General features: G+C 51.7%; 2 protein-coding genes across 2 annotated transcripts in view; both read right to left on the bottom strand.

Annotated features, from left to right (window-relative positions):
• Nucleotides 1-395: 395 nt before the first annotated feature.
• On the bottom strand, nucleotides 396-8,094 carry LOC147097221 (prefoldin subunit 5-like). Its single transcript, XM_085973110.1, has 6 exons — nucleotides 7,931-8,094; nucleotides 6,857-6,959; nucleotides 3,813-3,844; nucleotides 3,335-3,409; nucleotides 1,483-1,588; nucleotides 396-914 (listed from the first exon to the last, which is right to left on the bottom strand). The coding sequence occupies exons 1-6, from the start codon at nucleotides 8,000-8,002 to the stop codon at nucleotides 835-837; spliced, it is 468 nt and encodes a 155-aa protein (XP_085829236.1). The 5' UTR covers nucleotides 8,003-8,094; the 3' UTR covers nucleotides 396-834.
• Nucleotides 8,095-17,956: 9,862 nt separating this feature from the next.
• The window catches only part of espl1 (extra spindle pole bodies like 1, separase), a 79,218-nt gene continuing 69,544 nt past the window's right edge, over nucleotides 17,957-27,630 (bottom strand). The window contains 5 exon segments of the mRNA XM_085972549.1: nucleotides 17,957-18,390; nucleotides 21,198-21,362; nucleotides 22,828-22,911; nucleotides 23,281-23,396; nucleotides 25,651-25,755. Coding sequence (XP_085828675.1) covers nucleotides 18,189-18,390; nucleotides 21,198-21,362; nucleotides 22,828-22,911; nucleotides 23,281-23,396; nucleotides 25,651-25,755 — 672 coding nt within the window. The 3' untranslated portion in view covers nucleotides 17,957-18,188.

Here is a 27,630-nt window from a genome sequence, read left to right as displayed (position 1 = left end):
ACGGCACGTCCAGTCCTGGTCACCGAGACTGGAGGGAGCCATTCGACTAGGGGAGGCATCGCAGAAAGCAACCACGAGGCTGACCCCAGTCAAAGGGGGAATATTTAATTCAAATTAAACTGTGGGAGTTGGACAAGGGGGACACACAGTTGCAAAGCAGTGAAAGGCGAGTTTAGGATGGATATCAGAAAGCGATCACGGGTGAGAGAGTGCGGGGCAGAAAGCCCGCAAATCGACTGGATGCTGTAACGGAGGGGAGTGTCGGAACTCTGAACAGGTGAGTAAAGATGGGCCGAATGGCCGCCCTTATCTGTAACGACCTCGAGGTCCTGGAGCCCCTACGGTCTCGCCTGTGATTTCCTCCCGGTTCAATCACTCGCTGCTGAACGCAAAGAGCCTCTTTACACACCAGTGGTCGGCCTGTTTATTGGGAGACTTCGAAATACAATCAGCTCAGTGTGACAACAATACACAACAGACGGCGAGGCGCTCAGCGCAACACATTAAAGGCGGTTACACGCTCACCGTAACAAGTTAAAGGCGGTTACACACTCACCATAACAATTTACAGACGGTTACAGGCTCACCGCAACACGTTAAAGACAGTTACACGCTCACCGTAACAATTTACAGACGGTTACACACTCACTGTAAATAACAGCCATCAATGTTACAATGAATCTTTACAAACACAAGTAGAAATGTTGGCATCCAGTGAGTCCGGTGCTGAAAGGAGCCACGATTCGCCGCCGGTATAACTCATTGTCGAGGTGGTGGCTCGGGGGGGGGGGGGGGGGGTGGGGGGGAGAGAGGGGATGTCGCGGGGCGGGGCGGCTAGGCTTTGGTGGTGCCGGACTGTGAAGCGTTCAGAGCTGCCATGTGTTGGATCTTCTGGTTCAACATTTCCATCACAGCTGTGGAAAAACCAGACAGGTTCAAATCTCTCGGCCTGTGTGCGGAGTTACTGATCTCACACCCGGTGTGTGTTACTGAGACACAGAGACACACACCCAGCAAGAAGGGCCCAGGCTCGCCACATACGAATTGCACGTCCTATGGCCTGCATTTCTACCCCCCGCCCCTGGCCCAGTGCCTCTCTCCCACCTCCCCCTGCCCCAATGCCTCTCCCTCCGCTTCTCCCTCCACCCCCCCAGTGCCTCTCTCCCACCTCCCCCTGCTCTCCCTCCCCCCCCCCATTCCTGTACCTCCCCCCCCAGCCCTCTCCCACCTCCCCGGCCTCCTCTACCCCCTGGCCCCACACCCCCGCGCTCTCCATAGCCGAGCGCCTCTCCCCCCTCCCCAGGCCCAGTGCCTCTCCCTCCATCCGCCCCCATCTCTCCTCCCGCACCCCCAGTGCCTCTCCCTCCTCACTCTCCCTCCCGCACCCCCAGTGCCTCTCCCTCCACCCCCCCCACTCTCCGCCCCGCATCCCCAGTGCCTCTCTCCCTCCCCACTCTCTCCCCCGCCCCCACTGCCGCTCACCCTGCTTCATGCTGTATTTCTCCTGCAGGGCCGGTTGAACTTTCTCGATCTGTTTCGTCAGGAATTCCACCTTCCTCTTGAAGAAAGTCTGAGCTTCACCCACCGTCTGGAAGAGAGATCCCAGAGTTATACCAGCAGAGCACCGACACTTCGCAGGGGGCAGGGACCCTGGAGCGCCAGGACCGGCCCGAGTTTCCGTACAGGAACCTGAATTTATACACCGCCTCGGGGCATCCAAAAGCGCTTCCCCAGCCACTGTCACAATGTAGGGAAACGCATCACCCCATTTACACACAGCAAGATCACACTAACAGAACCACCACCTGTTTTTAGTGATGTTGGTTGAGGGATAAATATTGGCCCCAGGACACCAGGGAGAACTCCCCCCTGCTCTTCTTCAAAATAGTGGCCGAGGGATCTTTTACATCCACCCGAGAGAGCAGATGGAGCCTTGGTTTAACGTTTCATCTGAAAGATGGCACCTCCGACAGTGCGGCGCTCCCTCAGTACTGCCCCTCCGACAGTGCGGCGCTCCCTCAGTACTGCCCCTCCGACAGTGCGGCGCTCCCTCAGTACTGCCCCTCCGACAGTGCGGCGCTCCCTCAGTACAGCCCCTCCGACAGTGCGGCGCTCCCTCAGTACCGCCCCTCCGACAGTGCGGCGCTCCCTCAGTACTGCCCCTCCGACAGTGCAGCGCTCCCTCAGTACAGCCCCTCCGACAGTGCGGCGCTCCCTCAGTACTGCCCCTCCGACAGTGCGGCGCTCCCTCAGTACTGTCCCTCCGACAGTGCGGCGCTCCCTCAGTACTGCCCCTCCGACAGTGCGGCGCTCCCTCAGTACAGCCCCTCCGACAGTGCGGCGCTCCCTCAGTACTGCCCCTCCGACAGTGCGGCGCTCCCTCAGTACTGTCCCTCCGACAGTGCGGCGCTCCCTCAGTACTGCCCCCCTCTGACAGTGCGGCGCTCCCTCAGTACTGCCCCCCTCCGACAGTGCAGCGCTCCCTCAGTACTGCACCTCCGACAGTGCGGCGCTCCCTCAGTACTGCCTCTCCGACAGTGCGGCGCTCCCTCAGTACTGTGCTCCCTCAGTACAGCCCCTCCGACAGTGCAGTGCTCCCTCAGTACTGCCTCTCTGACAGTGCGGCGCTCCCTCAGTACTGCCCCCCTCCGACAGTGCGGCGCTCCCTCAGTACTGCCCCTCCGACAGTGCGGCGCTCCCTCAGTACTGCCCCTCCGACAGTGCGGCGCTCCCTCAGTACTGCCCCTCCGACAGTGCGGCGCTCCCTCAGTACTGCCCCTCCGACAGTGCGGCGCTCCCTCAGTACTGCCCCTTCGACAGTGCGGCGCTCCCTCAGTACTGCCCCTCCGACAGTGCGGCGCTCCCTCAGTACTGCCCCCCTCCGACAGTGCGGCGCTCCCTCAGTACTGCCCCCCTCCGACAGTGCGGCGCTCCCTCAGTACTGCCCCTCCGACAGTGCAGCGCTCCCTCAGTACTGGCACCGGGGATTTTCAGCCTGGATTATGGGACTAACATCTCTGGAATGGGGGCTCGAACCCCACAACCTTCTGTCTCAGAGGGGAGAGAGGGATCGATTGAGCTGAACAGGCATTTAACATAAGAGTTGGACTAAACACAAACACAAGCGGAACAGTGGCGGAGGGAAATTAACACAGATACCTGCAACAGGAATAATGGGCGACACTCCAGCTCTTGGATTAGGCTGAAAGGGGTCCCAAAGTCATTGACTCAACGCTGAGCATCTCCGACCAACACAGAGCATTTAACAGGACTCATAGGACCCAAACATCTCCCCACTCCCCCAGCCCATAAAAGCAGCGAAAGAAACTCTGACCTTCTCCACGTAATAACCGGTGCCGACATCGATCAGCACGTGCTCGACATCATGGAGCTTCCCTGGAACGTACATCTGGTTAAAGGTCCGTCAAGGAAGAAGCCGGTTATCCCCGGAACAGGCGGGTAATCAATCACCGGGAACTGATGGGTAATCAATCACCGGGAACTGACGGTTAACAATCACCGGGAACTGACGGTTAACAATCACCGGGAACTGACGGTAATCAATCACTGGGAACTGACGGTTAACAATCACTGGGAACTGACGGTAATCAATCACCAGGAACTGACGGTAATCAATCACCGGGAACTGACGGTAATCAATCACCAGGAACTGACACTATGAGGACTCTGAGGGGAAACACCGCCACTTGTCTGGTCTTCGTGTCTGGAGCAGATACTGGGGAGACAGTTGTTAACCGGCGGCAGAGAGTTGATCTCACAACCCATGGACTCCGCAAGGAAGCAAAGGATACAGAACTCGTCAACGGAACCAGCACATCCTTCCCTGGAATAGAGAGAGAGAGAGGGTTAGTTAGAGAGAGAGACAGCAAGAGACAGAGAGAGATATAAAAGAGAGAGATAAGAGAGATACAGAGAGAGAGAGAGAGAGAGACAGAGACAGAGAGAGAGACAGAGAGAGAGAGAGAGAGACAGAGAGAGAGAGAGACAGAGAGAGAGAGAGAGAGAGACAGAGAGAGAGAGAGAGAGAGAGAGAGAGAGAGAGAGACAGAGAGAGAGACAGAGAGACAGAGAGAGAGACAGAGAGAGACAGAGAGAGACAGAGAGAGAGAGACAGAGAGAGAGAGACAGAGAGAGAGAGAGACAGAGAGAGAGAGAGACAGAGAGAGAGAGACAGAGAGAGAGAGAGAGAGAGACAGAGAGACAGAGAGAGAGAGAGAGAGAGAGAGAGAGAGAGAGAGAGACAGAGAGAGAGACAGAGAGAGAGACAGAGAGACAGAGACAGAGAGACAGAGAGAGAGAGACAGAGAGAGAGAGACAGAGAGAGAGTCTCTCTGGAGTGGGACTTGAACTCTCACCCTTCTGACTCTGAGGCGAGTGTGCTACCCACTGAGACACAGCTGACACGGAGATTTAGGACTGAGATGCGGAGGAATCTCTTCACTCAGAGGGTGGTGAATCTTTGGAATTCTCTACCCCAGAGGGCTGTGGAGGCTCAGTTGATGAGTATATCCAAGGCTGAGATCAATAGATATTTGGATACTAAGGGAATCGAGGGGGATATGGGGATAGGGCGGGAAAGTGGAGTTGAGATCGAAGATCAGCCATGATCTTATTGAATGACGGAGCAGGCTCGAGGGGCCGAATGGCCAACTCCTGCTCCTGCTCAAAGATCGCATGAATGAACTACAGAATCTGTTCATCCCAGTTTGGCATAAAAATAAAACAAAAAAAGGTGACTCAACCGTGGCTAACAAGGGAAATTAGGGATAGCATAAGGGCCAAGGAGAGGACATATAAATTGGCCAGAAAAAGCAGTAAACCTGAGGATTGGGAGCAGTTTAGGATTCAGCAAAGGAGGACAAAAGGATTAATTAAGAGGGGGAAAATAGAATATGAGAGTAAGCTTGCAGGGAACATAAAAACTGACTGTAAAAGCTTTTATAGATATGTGAAGAGAAAAAGATTGGTGAAGTCAAGCGTAGGTCCCTTGCAGTCAGAATCGGGGAATTTATAATGGGGAACAAAGAAATGGCAGGCCAATTAAACACATATTTTGGTTCTGTCTTCACAAAGGAGGACACAAATAACCTCCCAGAGATGTCGGGGAACATAGGGTCTGATGGAAGGGAGGAACTGAAAGAAATCAGTATTTGTAGGGAAATGGTGTTAGGGAAATTGATGGGATTGAAGGCCGATAAATCCCCAGGGCCTGATAATCTACATCCTAGGGTACTTAAGGAAGTGGCCCTAGAAATCGTAGATGCATTGCTGGTCATCTTCCAAAATTCGATAGACTCTGGAACGGTACCCATGGATTGGAGGGTAGCTAATGTTACCCCACTATTCAAAAAAGGTGGTAGAGAGAAAACGGGGAATTATAAACCGGTAAGCCTGACATCGGTAGTGGGGAAAATGCTAGAGTCCATTATAAAAGTTGTAATAGCAGAGCACTTGTAAAACAGTGACAGGATCGGACAAAGTCAACATGGATTTAGAAAAGGTAAATCGTGCTCGACTAATCTACTGGAATTTTTTGAGGATGTAACTGGTAAAATTAATAAGGGAGAACCAGTGGATGTGGTGTATTTGGACTTTCAGAAGGCTTTCGATAAGGTCCCACATAAGAGATTAGCGTGTAAAGTTAAGGCACATGGATTGGGGGCAAGGTATTGACTTGGATAGAGAACTGGTTGGCAGACAGAAAGCAAAGAGTTGGAATAAACGGGTCTTTTTCCGAGTGGCGGGCAGTGACTAGTGGGGTACCGCAGGGATCGGTCCTGGGACCCCAGCTATTCACAATGTGTATTAATGATCTAGACGAGGGAATTGGATGTAATATCTCCAAGTTTGCAGACGACACAAAGCTGGGTGGGAGTGTGTGCTGTGAGGAGGATGCCGAGAAACTCCAGTATGATTTGGACAGGTTGGGTGATTGGGCAGATGCATGGCAGATGCAATATAATGTGGATAAATGCGACGTTATCCACTTTGGTGTCAAAAACAGGAAGGCAGATTATTATCTGAATGGCAATAGATTGGGAGAAGGGGAAGTGCAACGAGACCTGGGTGTCCTTGTGCACCAGTCGCTGAAGGTAAGCATGCAGGTGCAGCAGGCGGTTAAGGCGGCAAATGGTATGTTGGCCTTCGTAGCGAGAGGGTTCGAGTACAGGAACAAGGATGTCTTGCTGCAGTTGTACAGGGCCTTGGTGCGACCACACCTGCAGTATTGTGTGTAGTTTTGGTTGCCTTATCTGAGGAAGGATGTTCTTGCCATGGAGGGTGTTCAGCGAAGATTCACCAGGCTGATACCTGGGATGGCAGGAATGATGTATGAGGAGAGATTGGGTCGATTGGGCTTATACTCGCTGGAGTTTAGAAGAATGAGAGGGGATCTCATTGAAACTTATAAAATACTAACAGGACTAGACAGACTAGATGCAGGAAGGATGTTCCCGATGGCCGGGGAGTCCAGAACCAGGGGTCAGTCTAAAGATAAGGGGTAAGCCATTTAGGACTGAGATGAGGATGAATTTCTTCACCCAGAGAGTGGTGAACCTGTGGAATTCTCTACCACACAGGGCAGTTGAGGCCAATTCATTAAATATATTCAAGAAGGAGTTGGATATATTTCTTAAGGCTAAAGGGATCAAGGGATATGGGGAGAAGGTAGGGACAGGGTACTGAGTTTGGCTGATCAGCCATGATCTCATTAAATGGCGGAGCAGGCTCGAGGGGCCGAATGGCCTCCTCCTGCTCCTGTTTCTTAAGTTCTGAGTGGGTGAGATGGAGAGTAGGGGCGGGGGTTTCTCCCCGGGTTTCGGTGTCTGGCTCTTACCCGCATTGTCTTTGCCGAGTTTGTGGAGACTTTCCTTGGACTCCACGTACTTTGTCTGAACTAGTTTGAGCTGCTGGATGGAGGAGGTGAGAAACTCGGTCTCCTGGGGAAAGAGAGCGCGGTCAGAGAGAGAGAGACTGAACCCCAACCCCAGGGATTGACCCCGAATCCTCCCCGCCCCTGGGACGGAATCCCCCGAACCCCACCCAGGACCGACCCCTCACCCCCCTCAGGACCGACCATAGACCCCCCAGGACTGATCCCTTACCCCCAAGGACCGACCACAGACCCCCAGGACTGACCCCTCACCCCCCCTCAGGACCGACCATAGAACCCCCAGGACCGATCCCTTACCCCCCAAGACCGACCACAGACCCCCAGGACTGACCCCTCACCCCCCAGGACCGACCTCTCACCCCCCAGGACCGACCTCTCACCCCCCAGGACTGACCATAGGCCCCCAAGACCGACCCCTCAACCCCAGGACCGATCCCTTACCCCCCAAGACCGACCCCTCACCCCCAGGACCGACCTCTCACCCCCCAGGACCGACCATAGACCCCCCAGGACCGACCCCTCACCCAGGACCGACCCCTCACCCCCAGGACCGACCCCTCACCCAGGACCGACCCCTCACCCCCAGGACCAATGACTTACCCCCCAAGACCGACCTCTCACCCCCCAGGACCGATCCTTCACCCCCAGGACCGATCCCTTACCCCCCAAGACCGACCTCTCACCCCCCAGGACCGATCCTTCACCCCCAGGACCGATCCCTTACCCCCCAAGACCGACCTCTCACCCCCCAGGACCGACCATAGACCCCCCAGGACCGACCCCTCACCCAGGACCGACCCCTCACCCCCAGGACCGACCCCTCACCCAGGACCGACCCCTCACCCCCAGGACCAATGACTTACCCCCCAAGACCGACCTCTCACCCCCCAGGACCGATCCTTCACCCCCAGGACCGATCCCTTACCCCCCAAGACCGACCCCGCACCCCCAGGACCGACCATAGACCCCCAGGGCCGATCCTTCACCCCCCAGGACCGACCATAGACCCCCACAGACCTGCTCTAATTGGCTCCTCAGCGCCTCCAGCTGCTGCAGCGAGAGCTCGGAAACACTGACCGCCTGCGCCATGACACCGGAAACCAGCTCCAAACCCGTCCCCCAGCAACTTCCAGTCTGGTCCGTCCCTCAAAACCGTCCCCCAGCAACTTCTGGTCCGACCCTCAAATGCGTCCCCCAATCGCCGGAAACAAAATCTGTAGATTGAGAGTTCCTGCAGGTCCGCCCCTCGTAACCCGTCCCCCCGGAAACAAAAGTCCAGAGGGAGACAGCGCCACCGGGCGGGGAGAGACGGAACTGCAGCCAATATTTATTAATGGGGGAGTGGGGTTGTATTTATAGGGTCGGTGTCGATACAATAGGGTCAATGCCAGTATTTATAGGGTCAGTGTCGATACAATAGGGTCAATGCCAGTATTTATAGGGTCAGTGTCGATACAATAGGGTCAATGCCAGTATTTATAGGGTCAGTGTCGATATAATAGGGTCAATGCCAGTATTTATAGGGTCAGTGTCGATACAATAGGGTCAATGCCAGTATTTATAGGGTCGGTGTCGATACAATAGGGTCAATGCCAGTATTTATAGGGTCGGTGTCGATACAATAGGGTCAATGCCAGTATTTATAGGGTCAGTGTCGATATAATAGGGTCAATGCCAGTATTTATAGGGTCAGTGTCGATACAATAGGGTCAATGCCAGTATTTATAGGGTCAGTGTCGATACAATAGGGTCAATGCCAGTATTTATAGGGTCAGTGTCGATATAATAGGATCAGTGCCAGTATTTATAGGGTCAGTGTCGATACAATAGGGTCAATGCCGGTATTTATAGGGTCGGTGTCGATACAATAGGATCAGTGCCAGTATTTATAGGGTCAGTGTCGATACAATAGGGTCAATGCCAGTATTTATAGGGTCGGTGTCGATACAATAGGGTCAATGCCAGTATTTATAGGGTCAGTGTCGATATAATAGGATCAGTGCCAGTATTTATAGGGTCAGTGTCGATATAATAGGATCAGTGCCAGTATTTATAGGGTCAGTGTCGATATAATAGGGTCAATGCCAGTATTTATAGGGTCAGTGTCGATATAATAGGATCAGTGCCAGTATTTATAGGGTCAGTGTCAATATAATAGGGTCGGTGCCAATATTTATAGGGTCAGTGTCGATATAATAGGGTCGGTGTCAGTATTTATAGGGTCAGTGTCGATACAATAGGGTCAATGCCAGTATTTATAGGGTCAGTGTCATAGAGATAGGAACAGGAGTAGGCCATTCGGCCCTTCGAGCCTGCTCCGCCATTCAATGAGATCATGGCTGATCCTCGTCTGAGATCATAGCTGATCTTACCAGTTCAGTACCCCGTCCCCGCCTTTTCTCCGTAACCCTTAATCCCCTTAGCCTTCAGAAATATATCCAATTCTCTCTTGAAAATATTTATTGAATTAGCCTTCACAGCCCTCTGTGGCAGGGAATTCCACAGGCTCACCACTCTTTGAGTGAAGAAATTCTTCCTCATCTCTGTTTTAAATGATTTGCCCGCTATTTTTAGACTGTGGCCCCTGGTTCTGTGCTCCCCGGCCATTGGAAACATTCTCTCTGAATTCAGCCTGTCCAGGCCTGCCATAATTTTATATGTTTCGATGAGATCCCCTCTCAATCTTCTAAACTCCAGTGAGTACAAGCCCAAACTATTTAATCTCTCTTCGTAGGTCATTCCCGCCATTCCAGGTATCAGCCTGGTGAATCGCCGTTGCACTCTTTCCATGGCAAGAACATCCTTCCGCAGATGGGGCGACCAAAACTGTACACAATACTCCAGATGCGGTCTCACCAGCACCTTGTACAGCTGTAGTAAGGTATCCCTATTCCTATACTCGAACCCCCTTGATATGAAGGCCAACATACCATTTGCCTTCTTAATCGCCTGTTGCACCTGCATGCTCTCCTTCAGTGACTGGTGCACAAGAACACCCAGGTCCCTCTGCACTTCCCCATCTCCCAATCTATTGCCATTTAGATAATAATCTACCCTCCTGTTTTTACCCCCCAAAGTGGATAACCTCGCATTTATCCACATTATAGTGCATCTGCCACGTATCCGCCCATTCCCCCAACCTGTCCAAATCGCACTGTAGCCTCCTGACATCCTCATCAGAGCAGTCGATACAATAGGGTCAATGCCAGTATTTATAGGGTCAGTGTCGATACAATAGGGTCAATGCCAGTATTTATAGGGTCAGTGTCGATACAATAGGGTCGGTGTCAGTATTTATAGGGTCAGTGTCGATACAATAGGGTCAATGCCAGTATTTATAGGGTCAGTGTCGATATAATAGGGTCAATGCCAGTATTTATAGGGTCAGTGTCGATACAATAGGGTCAATGCCAGTATTTATAGGGTCAGTGTCGATACAATAGGGTCAATGCCAGTATTTATAGGGTCAGTGTCGATACAATAGGGTCAGTGTCGACACAATAGGGTCAATGCCAGTATTAAAGGGTCAGTGTCGATATAATAGGATCAGTGCCAGTATTTATAGGGTCAGTGTCGATACAATAGGGTCGGTGCCAGTGTTTATAGGGTCAGTGTCGTTATAATAGGGTCGGTGTCAGTATTTATAGGGTCAGTGTCGATATAATAGGGTCAATGCCAGTATTTATAGGGTCAGTGTCGATACAATAGGGTCAATGCCAATATTAAAGGTCAGTGTCGATATAATAGGATCAGTGCCAGTATTTATAGGGTCAGTGTCGATATAATAGGGTCAGTGTCAGTATTTATTTATCGAGTCAGTGTCGATATAATAGGGTCGGTGCCAGTATTTATAGGGTCAGTGTCGATACAATAGGGTCGGTGCCAGTATTTAGGGTCAGTGTCGATATAATAGGTTCGGTGCCAATATTTATAGGGTTGGTGTCAGTATTTATAGGGTCAGTGTCGATATAATAGGGTCGGTGTCAGTATTTATAGGGTCAGTGTCGATATAATAGGGTTGGTGTCAATATTTATAGGGTCAGTGTCGATACAATAAGGTCAATGCCAGTATTTATAGGGTCAGTGTCGATACAATAGGGCCGGTGCCAGTATTTATAGGGTCAGTGTCGATATAATAGGATCAGTGCCAGTATTTATAGGGTCAGTGTCAATATAATAGGGTCGGTGCCAATATTTATAGGGTCAGTGTCGATATAATAGGGTCGGTGTCAGTATTTATAGGGTCAGTGTCGATATAATAGGGTCGGTGTCAGTATTTATAGGGTCAGTGTCTATATAATAGGATCAATGCCAGTATTTATAGGGTGAGTGTCGATATAATAGGGTCAGTGTCAATATAATAGGGTCGGTGCCAGTATTTATAGGGTCAGTGTCGATATAATAGGATCAGTGCCAGTATTTATAGGGTTAATGTCGGTGCCAGTATTTATAGGGTCAGTGTCAATATAATAGGGTCGGTGCCAATATTTATAGGGTCAGTGTCGATATAATAGGGTCAGTGTCGATACAATAGGGTCAATGCCAGTATTTATAGGGTCAGTGTCGATATAATAGGATCAGTGCCAGTATTTATAGGGTCAGTGTCGATACAATAGGGTCGGTGCCAGTATTTATAGGGTCAGTGTCGATACAATAGGGTCGGTGCCAGTATTTATAGGGTCAGTGTCGATACAATAGGGTCGGTGCCAGTATTTATAGGGCCAGTGTCGATATAATAGGGTCGGTGCCAGTATTTATAGGGTCAGTGTCGATATAATAGGGTCGGTGTCAGTATTTATAGGGTCAGTGTCAATATAATAGGGTCGGTGCCAATATTTATAGGGTCAGTGTCGATATAATAGGGTCGGTGTCAGTATTTATAGGGTCAGTGTCGATATAATAGGGTCGGTGTCAGTATTTATAGGGTCAGTGTCTATATAATAGGATCAATGCCAGTATTTATAGGGTGAGTGTCGATATAATAGGGTCAGTGTCAATATAATAGGGTCGGTGCCAGTATTTATAGGGTCAGTGTCGATATAATAGGATCAGTGCCAGTATTTATAGGGTTAATGTCGGTGCCAGTATTTATAGGGTCAGTGTCAATATAATAGGGTCGGTGCCAATATTTATAGGGTCAGTGTCGATATAATAGGGTCAGTGTCGATACAATAGGGTCAATGCCAGTATTTATAGGGTCAGTGTCGATACAATAGGGTCAATGCCAGTATTAAAGGGTCAGTGTCGATATAATAGGATCAGTGCCAGTATTTATAGGGCCAGTGTCGATATAATAGGGTCGGTGCCAGTATTTATAGGGTCAGTGTCGATATAATAGGATCAGTGCCAGTATTTATAGGGTCAGTGTCGATACAATAGGGTCGGTGCCAGTATTTATAGGGTCAGTGTCGATACAATAGGGTCGGTGCCAGTATTTATAGGGCCAGTGTCGATATAATAGGGTCGGTGCCAGTATTTATAGGGTCAGTGTCGATATAATAGGGTCAATGCCAGTATTTATAGGGCCAGTGTCGATATAATAGGGTCAATGCCAGTATTTATAGGGTCAGTGTCGATACAATAGGGTCAGTGTCGATATAATAGGGTCAATGCCAGTATTTATAGGGTCAGTGTCGATACAATAGGGTCAATGCCAGTATTTATAGGGTCAGTGTCGATACAATAGGGTCAATGCCAGTATTTATAGGGTCAGTGTCGATATAATAGGGTCAGTGCCAGTATTTATAGGGTCAGTGTCGATATAATAGGGTCGGTGCCAGTATTTATAGGGTCAGTGTCAATATTTATAGGGTCGGTGCCAATATTTATAGGGTCAGTGTCGATACAATAGGGTCAATGCCAGTATTTATAGGGTCAGTGTCGATACAATAGGGTCAATGCCAGTATTTATAGGGTCAGTGTCGATATAATAGGGTCAGTGCCAGTATTTATAGGGTCAGTGTCGATATAATAGGATCAATGCCAGTATTTATAGGGTTAATGTCGGTGCCAGTATTTTTGGGTCAGTGTCGATACAATAGGGTCGGTGCCAGTATTTATAGGGTCAGTGTCGATACAATAGGGTCGGTGCCAGTATTTATCGGGTCAGTGTCGATACAATAGGGTCAATGCCAGTATTAAAGGGTCAGTGTCGATATAATAGGATCAGTGCCAGTATTTATAGGGTCAGTGTCGATATAATAGGGTCGGTGCCAATATTTATAGGGTCAGTGTCGATATAATAGGGTCGGTGCCAATATTTATAGGGTGAGTGTCGATATAATAGGGTCAGTGTCAATATAATAGGGTCGGTGCCAGTATTTATAGGGTCAGTGTCGATATAATAGGATCAGTGCCAGTATTTATAGGGTTAATGTCGGTGCCAGTATTTATAGGGTCAGTGTCAATATAATAGGGTCAGTGTCGATACAATAGGGTCAATGCCAGTATTTATAGGGTCAGTGTCGATATAATAGGATCAGTGCCAGTATTTATAGGGTCAGTGTCGATACAATAGGGTCGGTGCCAGTATTTATAGGGTCAGTGTCGATACAATAGGGTCGGTGCCAGTATTTATAGGGTCAGTGTCGATACAATAGGGTCGGTGCCAGTATTTATAGGGCCAGTGTCGATATAATAGGGTCGGTGCCAGTATTTATAGGGTCAGTGTCGATATAATAGGGTCGGTGTCAGTATTTATAGGGTCAGTGTCAATATAATAGGGTCGGTGCCAATATTTATAGGGTCAGTGTCGATATAATAGGGTCGGTGTCAGTATTTATAGGGTCAGTGTCGATATAATAGGGTCGGTGTCAGTATTTATAGGGTCAGTGTCTATATAATAGGATCAATGCCAGTATTTATAGGGTGAGTGTCGATATAATAGGGTCAGTGTCAATATAATAGGGTCGGTGCCAGTATTTATAGGGTCAGTGTCGATATAATAGGATCAGTGCCAGTATTTATAGGGTTAATGTCGGTGCCAGTATTTATAGGGTCAGTGTCAATATAATAGGGTCGGTGCCAATATTTATAGGGTCAGTGTCGATATAATAGGGTCAGTGTCGATACAATAGGGTCAATGCCAGTATTTATAGGGTCAGTGTCGATACAATAGGGTCAATGCCAGTATTAAAGGGTCAGTGTCGATATAATAGGATCAGTGCCAGTATTTATAGGGCCAGTGTCGATATAATAGGGTCGGTGCCAGTATTTATAGGGTCAGTGTCGATATAATAGGATCAGTGCCAGTATTTATAGGGTCAGTGTCGATACAATAGGGTCGGTGCCAGTATTTATAGGGTCAGTGTCGATACAATAGGGTCGGTGCCAGTATTTATAGGGCCAGTGTCGATATAATAGGGTCGGTGCCAGTATTTATAGGGTCAGTGTCGATATAATAGGGTCAATGCCAGTATTTATAGGGCCAGTGTCGATATAATAGGGTCAATGCCAGTATTTATAGGGTCAGTGTCGATACAATAGGGTCAGTGTCGATATAATAGGGTCAATGCCAGTATTTATAGGGTCAGTGTCGATACAATAGGGTCAATGCCAGTATTTATAGGGTCAGTGTCGATACAATAGGGTCAATGCCAGTATTTATAGGGTCAGTGTCGATATAATAGGGTCAGTGCCAGTATTTATAGGGTCAGTGTCGATATAATAGGGTCGGTGCCAGTATTTATAGGGTCAGTGTCAATATTTATAGGGTCGGTGCCAATATTTATAGGGTCAGTGTCGATACAATAGGGTCAATGCCAGTATTTATAGGGTCAGTGTCGATACAATAGGGTCAATGCCAGTATTTATAGGGTCAGTGTCGATATAATAGGGTCAGTGCCAGTATTTATAGGGTCAGTGTCGATATAATAGGATCAATGCCAGTATTTATAGGGTTAATGTCGGTGCCAGTATTTTTGGGTCAGTGTCGATACAATAGGGTCGGTGCCAGTATTTATAGGGTCAGTGTCGATACAATAGGGTCGGTGCCAGTATTTATCGGGTCAGTGTCGATACAATAGGGTCAATGCCAGTATTAAAGGGTCAGTGTCGATATAATAGGATCAGTGCCAGTATTTATAGGGTCAGTGTCGATATAATAGGGTCGGTGCCAATATTTATAGGGTCAGTGTCGATATAATAGGGTCGGTGCCAATATTTATAGGGTCAGTGTCAATATAATAGGGTCGGTGCCAATATTTATAGGGTCAATGCCAGTATTTATAGGGTCAGTGTCGATACAATAGGGTCGGTGCCAGTATTTATAGGGTCAGTGTCGATATAATAGGATCAGTGCCAGTATTTATAGGGTCAGTGTCAATATAATAGGATCAATGCCAGTATTTATAGGGTCAGTGTCGATACAATAGGGTCAATGCCAGTATTTATAGGGTCAGTGTCGATACAATAGGGTTGGTGCCAGTATTTATTTATAGGGTCAGTGTCGATACAATAGGGTCAATGCCAGTATTTATAGGGTCAGTGTCGATACAATAGGGTTGGTGCCAGTATTTATAGGGTCGGTGCCGATAGAATAGGGTCGGTGCCAATATTTATAGGGTCAATGCCAGTATTTATAGGGTCAGTGTCGATACAATAGGGTCAATGCCAGTATTTATTTATAGGGTCAGTGTCGATACAATAGGGTCGGTGCCAGTATTTATAGGGTCAGTGTCGATAGAATAGGGTCGGTGCCAATATTTATAGGGTCAATGCCAGTATTTATAGGGTCAGTGTCGATACAATAGGGTCAATGCCACTATTTATAGGGTCGGTGCCAGTATTCATAGAGTCAGTGTCGATATAATAGGATCAGTGCCAGTATTTATAGGGTCAGCGTCGATATAATAGGGTCAATGCCAGTATTTATAGGGTCAGTGTCGGTGCCAGTATTCATAGGATCAGTGCCAGTATTTATAGGGTCAGTGTCGATATAATAGGGTCAATGCCAGTATTTATAGGGTCAGTGTCGGTGCCAGTATTCATAGGGTCAGTGTCGATATAATAGGGTCAATGCCAGTATTTATAGGGTCAGTGTCGATATAATAGGGTCAATGCCAGTATTCATAGGGCCAGTGTCGGTGCCAGTATTCATAGGGTCAGTGTCTATATAATAGGGTCAATGCCAGTATTTATAGGGTCAGTGTCGATATAATAGGGTCAATGCCAGTATTCATAGGGCCAGTGTCACTGCCAGTATTTTTCGGGTCAGTGTCGGTGCCAGTATTTTTAGGGTCAGTGTTGATATAATAGAATTGATGTCAATATGCGGGATTAATATAGACATAGAATCGATATTATAAATGGTGCAGATGGGAGCAGAAATTTGTAAAATGACAATCGACAGATTGAGTTCAGTGTGAGGATTTGGCCCAAGAAACACGGATCTAAATGGCAAGCAGCGAGATTTCAGGTGACCAAGGACAGAAACCACTAAAAGCCAGTGGACAAATAATTTTAAAAGGCTAATGGAATGTTGTCTTTTAGTTCGAGGGGGGCTGGAGTACAAAGTGGGTGGATGTTATGCTACGGTTTATATAAAGCTCTCGTCAGAGACTGTCTGGAGTGACACTGTTCAATTCTGGGCGCCGCACCCGAGGAAGGATATCTTGGCCTTGGAGGGCAATCAGTGCATATTCACCAGAATAATACCCCGGAGCTAAAACACGAGGACAGGTTGCACAGACTGGGCTTGTATTCGCTCGAGTGTAAAAAAATAAGGGGTGATCTCATTGAGGTGTATAAAATGATTAAAGGATTTGATAGAGGGATATGGGGACAGTGCAGGAAAGTGGAGTCATGATCTTATTGAAAGGCAGAGTAGGCTCGAGGGGGTGAACGGCCTCCTCCTGCTCCTATTTCTTGTGTTATGTTTTGTCACCACCCGACTCAACTATTCCAACGCACTCCTGGCTGGCCTGCCACCTCCCACCCTCCGTAAAGTTCAGCTCCTCCAGAACTCTGCTGCCCGCGTCCTAACTCGCACCGAGTCCCTGTCACCCGTCCTGTGCTCGCTGACCTACATTGGCTCCCGGTTAAGCAATGTCTCTATTTTAAAATGCTCATCCTCCTTGTTTAAGTCACCGTGGCCTCCTTTTTGCCCCCTTCCTATCTCTAACCTCCTCCAGCCCCCTACAACACTCCCAATCTCTAACCTCCCCCAGCAACCCTCCCTATCTCTGTAACCTCCTCCAGCCCCGACAACACTCCCTATCTCTGTAACCTCCCCCAGCAACCCTCCCTATCTCTGTAACCTCCTCCAGCCCCTACAACCCTCCCTCTCTCTCTGTAACCTCCTCCAGCCCCTACAACCCTCCCTATCTCTGTAACCTCCTCCAGCCCCTACAACCCTCCCTATCTCTGTAATCTCCTCCAGCCCCCTACAACCCTCCCTATCTCTGTAACCTCCTCCAGCCCCTACAACCCTATCTCTGTAACCTCCTCCAGCCCCCTACAACGCTCCCTATCTCTGTAACCTCCTCCAGCCCCTACAACCCTCCCTATCTCTGTAACCTCCTCCAGCCCCCTACAACCCTCCCTATCTCTGTAACCTCCTCCAGCCCCTACAACCCTCCCTAGCTCTGTAACCTCCTCCAGCCCCTACAACCCTCCCTAGCTCTGTAACCTCCTCCAGCCCCTACAACCCTCCCTAGCTCTGTAACCTCCTCCAGCCTCCTACAACCCTCCCTATCTCTGTAACCTCCTCCAGCCTCCTACACCCAAGATCCCTACACTCCAATTCTGGCCTCTTGAGTATCCCCCCAGACTTCCATCGCTCCACCACTGGCAGCCGTGCCTTCAACCGCCTGGGCCCCAAGCCCTGGAATTCCCTCCCTAAACCTCTCCGCCTCTCTCTCTCTCTCTCCCCCCCCAATATCTCACGTGGCTCGGTCAAAATTTTGTCCAATTTACACTCCTGCGAAGCGCGCCTTGGAACGTTTTACTCGGTTAATGGCGCCGTATAATTGCAGAAACCAGTGGTAAGGGCAGTTGGTCACTGGCACAGATCCAAGTTAAAAAAAAAAAACCACAACACACTCACCCTGAGAAACATGTTTTATTAATTAGAGAATATTTACAGTTTACAAATATCACAGCTGAAAAAATTTAAAACCACGAGTTAAAGAGACCAGTTCCTCGCATCTGCTCAAGGCCCGACACTCTCGCCTGCCCGATCGACACCGAGATCCAGCGTTTACTCTCTCCAAACCCCCCCTCTCCCTCGACACAGCCCGTCTTTCTCCCCCCCCCCCCCGCCCTCCCACTTGCGCAGTTACCGCAGCGCAACGCTCAGCCCGTACACCACCGGAGATGCGCCGATCAGGTACTTTAACTTGGGAGCCTGCCGAGCGCGGGAGATGTAATCCAGGATGGAGGCTTCAGAACCGGCCTGCAGCCAGCTCCGCAGCAGGTGCTCCATGTAGCGGTCAATGTCCTTGTCGGTCACGTCCCACAGGTTGCCCAGGAAGAGGGGGCTGAGGGAGGAAAGGGCAGCGGTTAGAAGAGTGCGAGGCTCAGGACATAAAGAACACAAGAATCAGGAGTAGGCCATTCGGCCCCTCGAGCCTGCTCCACCATTCAATGAGATCATGGCTGATCATCGAACTCAACTTTCCTGCCCGATCCCCATATCCCTTGATCCTGAAGAAATATATCCAACTCCTTCTTGAATATATTTATTCAGGCAGCGTGTTCCAGATCACAACAATTTGCTGCGTGAAAAACAAATTCTCCTCCTCTTCCCCTCTGGTTCTTTTGCCAATCAATAAAATTGGGCACTCCGAGAGTAGACACTGGGCTCTGCCCCCAGGGCGAGGGGCCACTCGCCAGCCCCAGACTTGGGGGTACAGACTCTGTTCACCCCCCCCCCCACCCCCGGGGTCCTCGCTCAGTCCACACACTGTCCCGGAGGGGGGGGGGGGGGGTCCTCGCTCAGTCCACACACTGTCCCGGGGGGTCCTCGCTCAGTCCACACACTGTCCCGGGGGGTGTCGCTCAGTCCACACACTGTCCCGGGGGGGTCCTCGCTCAGTCCACACACTGTCCCGGGGGGTGTCGCTCAGTCCACACACTGTCCCGGGGGGTGTCGCTCAGTCCACACACTGTCCCGGGGGGTCCTCGCTCAGTCCACACACTGTCCCGGGGGGTGTCGCTCAGTCCACACACTGTCCCGGGGGGGTCCTCGCTCAGTCCACACACTGTCCCGGGGGGTCCTCGCTCAGTCCACACACTGTCCCGGGGGGTCCTCGCTCAGTCCACACACTGTCCCGGGGGGTGTCGCTCAGTCCACACACTGTCCCGGGGGGTCCTCGCTCAGTCCACACACTGTCCCGGGGGGTCCTCGCTCAGTCCACACACTGTCCCGGGGGGTGTCGCTCAGTCCACACACTGTCCCGGGGGGGTCCTCGCTCAGTCCACACACTGTCCCGGGGCTCCTCGCTCAGTCCACACACTGTCCCGGGGGGTCCTCGCTCAGTCCACACACTGTCCCGGGGGGTGTCGCTCAGTCCACACACTGTCCCGGAGGGGGGGGGGGTCCTCGCTCAGTCCACACACTGTCCCGGGGGGTCCTCGCTCAGTCCACACACTGTCCCGGGGGGTGTCGCTCAGTCCACACACTGTCCCGGGGGGTCCTCGCTCAGTCCACACACTGTCCCGGGGGGTCCTCGCTCAGTCCACACACTGTCCCGGGGGGGTCCTCGCTCAGTCCACACACTGTCCCGGGGGGTGTCGCTCAGTCCACACACTGTCCCGGGGGGTCCTCGCTCAGTCCACACACTGTCCCGGGGGGTCCTCGCTCAGTCCACACACTGTCCCGGGGGGTGTCGCTCAGTCCACACACTGTCCCGGGGGGTGTCGCTCAGTCCACACACTGTCCCGGGGGGTCCTCGCTCAGTCCACACACTGTCCCGGGGGGTCCTCGCTCAGTCCACACACTGTCCCGGGGGGTGTCGCTCAGTCCACACACTGTCCCGGGGGGTGTCGCTCAGTCCACACACTGTCCCGGGGGGTGTCGCTCAGTCCACACACTGTCCCGGGGGGTCCTCGCTCAGTCCACACACTGTCCCGGGGGGTGTCGCTCAGTCCACACACTGTCCCGGGGGGTCCTCGCTCAGTCCACACACTGTCCCGGGGGGTGCTCGCTCAGTCCACACACTGTCCCGGGGGGTCCTCGCTCAGTCCACACACTGTCCCGGGGGGTCCTCGCTCAGTCCACACACTGTCCCGGGGGGTCCTCGCTCAGTCCACACACTGTCCCGGGGGGTCCTCGCTCAGTCCACACACTGTCCCGGGGGGTCCTCGCTCAGTCCACACACTGTCCCGGGGGGTGTCGCTCAGTCCACACACTGTCCCGGGGGGTCCTCGCTCAGTCCACACACTGTCCCGGGGGGGTGTCGCTCAGTCCACACACTGTCCCGGGGGGGTGTCGCTCAGTCCACACACTGTCCCGGGGGGTCCTCGCTCAGTCCACACACTGTCCCGGGGGGTCCTCGCTCAGTCCACACACTGTCCCGGGGGTCCTCGCTCAGTCCACACACTGTCCCGGGGGGTCCTCGCTCAGTCCACACACTGTCCCGGGGGGTGTCGCTCAGTCCACACACTGTCCCGGGGGGTCCTCGCTCAGTCCACACACTGTCCCGGGGGGTGTCGCTCAGTCCACACACTGTCCCGGGGGGTCCTCGCTCAGTCCACACACTGTCCCGGGGGGTGTCGCTCAGTCCACACACTGTCCCGGGGGGTGTCGCTCAGTCCACACACTGTCCCGGGGGGTCCTCGCTCAGTCCACACACTGTCCCGGGGGGTCCTCGCTCAGTCCACACACTGTCCCGGGGGGTGTCGCTCAGTCCACACACTGTCCCGGGGGGTGTCGCTCAGTCCACACACTGTCCCGGGGGGTCCTCGCTCAGTCCACACACTGTCCCGGGGGGTCCTCGCTCAGTCCACACACTGTCCCGGGGGGTCCTCGCTCAGTCCACACACTGTCCCGGGGGGTCCTCGCTCAGTCCACACACTGTCCCGGGGGGTCCTCGCTCAGTCCACACACTGTCCCGGGGGGTCCTCGCTCAGTCCACACACTGTCCCGGGGGGTGTCGCTCAGTCCACACACTGTCCCGGGGGGTGTCGCTCAGTCCACACACTGTCCCGGGGGGTCCTCGCTCAGTCCACACACTGTCCCGGGGGGTCCTCGCTCAGTCCACACACTGTCCCGGGGGGTGTCGCTCAGTCCACACCCTGTCCCGGGGGGGGGGGGGGGGGGCCCCTCGCTCAGTCGGTCACTCACCAGCCAGCCATCATGTACTTCAGGACGATCCCGGCTCCCTCCAGGTCCCCGCGGAGCGCGAGGGTGGCACTGCTGCACCCGACCAGCAGCGAGGCAGCTCGGCAACTCAGCTTCTGAATCTCCTGTCCCTCCAGAAAACGCACACCGGCACCGTGACCCGCGTACCTGCAACAGGAGCCCGCCCGACAGGTTAGACAGAGCGCGAGCGGAGAGACAGACAGACCGAGAGAGCCCAACTCAGACCCCCGCCCAGGTTAGAGAGCACCCCATCACAACAGTCCCCAAACACACAAGTGTTCAACTCTTTCCGATCATAGAAAAATAGGAGCAGGAGTAGGCCATTCGTACCTGCCCCGCCATTCAATATGATCTGAGGAAGGATGTCCTTATCTGAGGAAGGATGTTCTTGCCATGGAGGGAGTGCAGCGAAGATTCACCAGACTGATACCTGGGATGGCAGGAATGACGCATGAGGAGAGATTGGGTCGGTTAGGCTTATACTCGCTGGAGTTTAGAAGAATGAGAGGGGATCTGATTGAAACTTATAAAATTCTAACAGGACTAGACAGACTAGATGCAGGAAGGATGTTCCCGATGGCGGGGGAATCCAGAACCAGGGGTCACAGTCTAAGGATAAGGGGTAAGCCATTTAGGACTGAGATGAGGAGGAATTTCTTCACCCAGAGAGTGGTGAACCTGTGGAATTCTCTACCACAGAGGGCAGTTGAGGCCAATTCATTAAATATATTCAAGAAGGAGTTAGATATATTTCTTAAGGCTAAAGGGATCAAGGGATTTTGGGAGAAGGCAGGGACAGGGTACTGAATTTGGATGATCAGCCATGACTGCATTGAATGGCGGAGCAGGCTCGAGGGGCCGAATGGCCGACTCCTGCTCCTATCTTCTATGTTTCTATGCAATCTCTCCTCATACGGCAGTCCTGCCATCCCAGGAATCGGTCTGGTGAACCTTCGCTGCACTCCCTCTGCGGCAAGTATATCCTCTCTTGGGTAAGGAGAACAAAACTGCACACAGTACTCCAGGTGTGGTCTCACCAAGGTCCTGTATCGCACTGGCGATATTCTGCTGAAGTGGGGAAAAAAAGAGTTAAATAACATCGCTGGCAGCTCACAGAATGGTGAGAGAGCGACAGTTGCCAACATGAAAGACCACATCCATAAAGGTGTGGTCAAGATAACTGACCTTTGAGACTAAAAACAACTCAGTGGAGACATGATGTCTAGCACTTCAGCTACCCTGAGGGTTTTTATTAGCACTTCAGCTACCCCGAGGGTTTTTATTATCTGGGTCACAATCTTTTAATCAGCGTTCAGCAATTTGGGCTAATAATTGAGTATGCAGCTTACACCTGTTTACCTTAGGACATGTAACCCAATCCGTGAAGGTGCATGCGGGCCAAGATCCAATTAGGTTGCAGGAATGAATTGTGCATGAGGCTGCCGTGCTTATTTGAATGTATAAAAATGTCGTGTTTGCTGTAACAATTGGGAAAAGTCTGGCTAAAGACAGAGCAGACAATCTCCCCACCGGTGTAATAAACCTTGTCTCGAGTGTTGGTTTAAAATACTCCACATCACTCCTGCCCATTGCATATTAAAGAGTCACTTACACATAGAGGTCCCGATTACACAGCACAGATCGCAGCTGCTCCTCACTGGGTCCGCGTCCCACCACTCCATCCCATCCGCTCTTCCTGCAGGTGCAAAAGCAAGGTCAGATGGGGAGTACAGACAACACAACCCAGACCCCCCTCCCTTAGCACCCAGGGAGGGGGTTTAACAACCTGCCCAGCCCCTCTGAGCAGCCAATAGGTGGAGACTGTGGGATGCAGCACTCAGGCTCCCTCACTTCTCCCCTCCCCAGAGAGAGAGAATGTTGCCCCACACCAGGGTATCGGGTTCCTCTGGGCACCAGCTGTCCTTCACTCCCTCAGCCAGGTACTAAGAGCCCAGACAGGGCAGTCTGCCCCCCCCCCCCAGCAGACATCTGGGACACCGTCTGCATCTCCCGGGATCGGCCCCTCGGTTACTCGCAGCCCCAGACTTAGCAGTGGGACACAAACCTCTGAAACCAGTCCTTGAAGGTCTTCTCTGTGTTGGGGAGGTTCCCCTGAGGGTTTAAGACGTAGAACACACTCTGGGGATTCACCCCTTCCGTCAGTACCGACTTCAGCTGGTGCTGCGAGAGAAAGAAAAAACACCTGCGGTTACAGATAGCAGGGGACGCACCCAAACAGCAGAGCGTATCCAGACTCACTGCTTATGGGGAATATCCAGAGGAGGGAAAGGGGGGGGCGTGGATGTTCAGAGCAGCAGCGAGCACGCGAGAGGATGAAGGCTCGAGATGAGAAAGACTGCCCAACAGGCGCACTTTGCCTTGTACCCGGTTCACAAGACAGGCATCACTGCATGAGAAAGCACGACAGAGCAAGATAGAGCGAGAGCACGAGAGAGGGAGAGCTGTGCCAGATAGAGCAAGAGAGTGGGAGAGGGAGAGCTGTGCTAGATAGAGCGAGAGAGTGGGAGAGGGAGAGCTGTGCCAGATAGGGAGCAGGAGGGGGCCTCGGACAGAATGCAACTTTACAGGGCGCTGGTGAGACCGCACCCGGAGCACTGCGTACAGTTCTGGTCTCCATATTTAAGGAAGGATATACTTGCATTAGAGGCAGAGCAGAGAAGGTTCACTAGGTTGATTCCTGGGATGAAGGGATTGTCTTATGATGGAAGGTTGGGCCTATACTCATTGGAGTTTAGAAGAATGAGAGGGGATCTTATTGAAACATAAGATTCTGAGGGGGCTTGACAGGGTAGATGCTGAGAGGATGTTTCCCCTCGTGGGGGAATCTAGAACTAGGGTGCACAGTCTCAGAATAAGGGGTCGTCCATTTAAGACTGAGATGAGGAGGAATTTCTTCTCTGAGGGTCGTGAATCTTTGGAATTCTCCACCCCGGAGTGCAGTGGAGGCGGAGTCACTGAATGTATTCAAGGCGGAGATAGACAGACATTAGAACTACGAGGAAGTCAAGGGGTATGGGGGGAGAGCGGGAAAGTGGTGTTGAGGACAAGATTGGATCAGCCATGATCTTATTGAATGGCGGAGCAGGCTCGAGGGGCCGATTCCTGCTCCTGTTTATGTTCTTAGAAGTGGGCTTTAATCAAATCAAATCAACTTTTATTGTCATTGTTAGTGCACTACAACGAAATGTAGGCTTGCGGCTCCCGAGAGTGTACAATTTGGATTAGGACACTTAAACATTCAACATACATTTATACATTTGGCTTGCAGTGTATTAGCATAAATATGACCATAATAAAGTGCATTGGCAGATGTGCAGGCTTTAGTGTTTATTTGTGGAGTTCAGTAGGATGACAGCCCTGGGAAAGAAGCTGTTCCTAAATCTGGTCGTACGGGTGCGAATGCATCTGTAGCGTCTTCCAGATGGCAGGAGGGCGAACAGACTGTGGCTGGGGGTGGGTAGGGTCTTTGATGATGGACCGTGCCCTCCGTAGGCAGCGTTTCTGGTATATGTGCTCTATGGTCGGTAGCCGGTAATGCGTTGGGCAGTTTTGACTACCCGCTGCAGGGCTTTCCGGTCATGGGAGCTACAGCTGCCATACCATACCGTGATACAGTTTGTCAGGATGCTCTCTATAGTGCAGCGGTAAAAGTTAGAGAGGATCAGGGGTGACAGGTTACATCCCTTCAGCCTCCTTAGGAAATATAGGCGCTGCTGGGCCTTCTTCACCAGAGAGGAGGTGTTGAGGGACCAGGAGAGGTCTTCCGTGATGTGGACTCCGAGGAACTTAAAGCTGTCCACCCTTTCCACCTCCGCCCCATTGATGTGGATGGGGGTGTGACTTCCGCCTTTGGACTTTCGGGAGTTAAAACCCGGGGGTGGGGGAAGTAGAGTTAAGTGTTCGATGAAGACAGTCCATAGAGTCATACAGCACAGAAAGAGGCCCTTCGGCCCATCGTGTCCGCGCCGGCCATCAAGCCCTGTCCAATCTAATCCCATTTTACAGCACTTGGTCCCGAGCCTTGTATGCTATGGCGTTTCAAGTGCTCATCTAAATGCTTCTTGAATGTTGTGAGGGTTCCTGCCTCTACCACCCTTTCAGGCAGTGAGTTCCAGATTCCAACCACCCTCTGGGTGAAATAGTTTTTCCTCAAATCCCCTCTAAACCTCCTGCCCCTTACCTTCAAACTATGCCCCCTGGTTATTGACCCCTCTACTAAGGGGAAAAGTTCCCATCTATCTACCCTATCTATGCCCCGCATAATTTTGTACACCTCAATCAGGTCCCCCCTCAGCCTTCTCTGCTCGGAGGAAAACAACCCCAGGAAGGATCTTTAGCAGCGAGAGAGGTGGTTCCAAGGTGGGCCCCCCCACTTCGGCACGAGACAGCCCAGAAACCACCCCCCATCCCTTACCTTTCTGGTCACCGTGTAGCCGAGGAGGAAGCGGAACGATGGTAATCGCGAGACGCGGCAAGCTCGCAGCGCGGGCATGCTCTCCCAGGGAAGTCGCTGCAGATGCTGCAAATACACAACAGGTTAATCCAGAGCCCTCAGGGGGGGGGGGGCAGAGACTACCAGCGGAAATGCTGCCGGTGCAGTCTCTCTCCCCGCCCCCCCCCCGGCAACACAAACAGCAGCCGATTAAACTTCACCCACTCCGTCCCACCCCCCTGGGGAGGATTAATCACGCTCGCTGGAGTAGGTGATTCATTCACTGCTGCAGTTCCACCCCCAGCCCCTTCTGTAAGAGTCTAGTCCTGTTCTCTGGGAACACAGGGGGTTTGATATTACACAGAATGTACAGCACAGAAACCACCCACTTGGCCAGAGTGCGTGGTGCGGATCTTAATGCTGCGCACGAGCCCCCCTCCCAGCATATCCTTCTACTCCTTGCTCCCCACATGTGTTTATCGAGCTTTCCCCTTAAATATGCAGAACACGCATCACTGAACACACACGGGCGTACGGCAGACACCCATCCTCCCTCCTCTCCCGCACAGACACCGACTGCCATGCGGTACCTCGTCAAGGTGCCCAGTCTTTGTGGGAGCATTGCAAGTGGTCCACAGAGCGAGTCATAGCAGAGCCCCATCTCCCCACACCCAGGGGGGGGAGGGGGAGAGAGAGAGAGATCAGGAGCAGAATCCGGGGCCGATTGACCCCCTCCCTGCACCACACCAGACTCCAGGGGAGTAACCCACCCATCAACACAGCGGTTACATAGAAACATAGAAGATAGGAGCAGGAGTAGACCATTCGACCCCTCGAGCCTGCTCCGCCATTCAATGCGATCATGGCTGATCATCCAAATTCAGTACCCTGTCCCTGCCTTCTCACCATATCCCTTGATCCCTTTAGCCGTAAGAAATATATCTAACTCCTTCTTGAATATATTTAATGAACTGGCCTCCACCGCCTTCTGTGGTAGAGAATTCCACAGGTTCACCACTCTCTGGGTGAAGAAATTCCTCCTCATCTCTGTCCTAAATGCCTTACCCCTTATCCTTAGACTGTGACCCCTGGTTCTGGACTCCCCCGCCATCGGGAACATCCTTCCTGCATCTAGTCCGGTTAGAATTTTATAAATTTCAATGAGATCCCCTCTCATTCTTCTAAACTCCAGCAAGTATAAGCCCAATTGACGCAATCTCTCCTCATACGTCATTCCTGCCATCCCAGGTATCAGTCTGGTGAATCTTCGCTGCACTCCCTCCATGGCAAGAACATCCTTCCTCAGATAAGGCGACCAAAACTGCACACAATACTCAAGGTGTGGTCTCACCAAGGCCCTGTACAACTGCAGCAAGGCATCCTTGTTCCTGTACTCGAATCCTCGCTACGAAGGCCAACATACCATTTGCCTTCTTAACCGCCTGCTGCACCTGCATGCTTACCTTCAGCGACTGGTGCACAAGGACACCTAGGTCTCGTTGCACTTCCCCTTCTCCCAATCTATTGCCGTTCAGATAATAATCTGCCTTCCTGTTTTTGCCACCAAAGTGGATAACCTCGCATTTATCCACATTATACTGCATCTGCCATATCGCCCAACCTATCCAAATCATACTGGTTTCTCTGCATCCTCCTCACAGCACACACGCCCACCCAGATTTGTGCCATCTGCAAAGTTGGAGAGATTACATCTAGTTCCCTCGTCTAGATCATTAAATATATATTGTGAATAGCTGGGGTCCTAGCACGGATCCCTGCGGTACCCCACTAGTCACCGCCTTCCACTCGGAAAAAGACCCGTTTATTCCAACTCTTTGCTTCTCGTCTGCCAACCAGTTCTCTATCCAAGTCAGTACCTTGCCCCATATGCTTTAACTTTACATGCTACAGCGACAGACCTTTATTCACCAGTACTGTACCCCAGTGTTAGTGACAGACCTG

This window comes from Somniosus microcephalus, chromosome 33 (assembly GCF_052327205.1).
Source record: "Somniosus microcephalus isolate GS21.2 chromosome 33, FLI_Smic_1.0, whole genome shotgun sequence".
In the NCBI taxonomy this organism is placed as follows: Eukaryota; Metazoa; Chordata; class Chondrichthyes; order Squaliformes; family Somniosidae; genus Somniosus; species Somniosus microcephalus.
Note: the sequence above shows the minus strand (reverse complement) of the source record. Positions and strands in the feature narration are given on the sequence as shown.

What these genes read in the sequence shown, in the direction of transcription:
- LOC147097221 (XM_085973110.1), bottom strand. Translation starts at nt 8,002, where the DNA reads ATGGCGCAGGCGGTCAGTGTTTCCGAGCTCTCGCTGCAGCAGCTGGAG. An exon ending in TGGTTCCGTTGACGAGTTCT is followed by an intron (nt 3,410 to 3,812) that starts GTATCCTTTGCT and finishes ACCTTTAACCAG; the next exon opens with ATGTACGTTCCAGGGAAGCT. An exon ending in CCGGTTATTACGTGGAGAAG is followed by an intron (nt 1,589 to 3,334) that starts GTCAGAGTTTCT and finishes TCTCTCTTCCAG; the next exon opens with ACGGTGGGTGAAGCTCAGAC.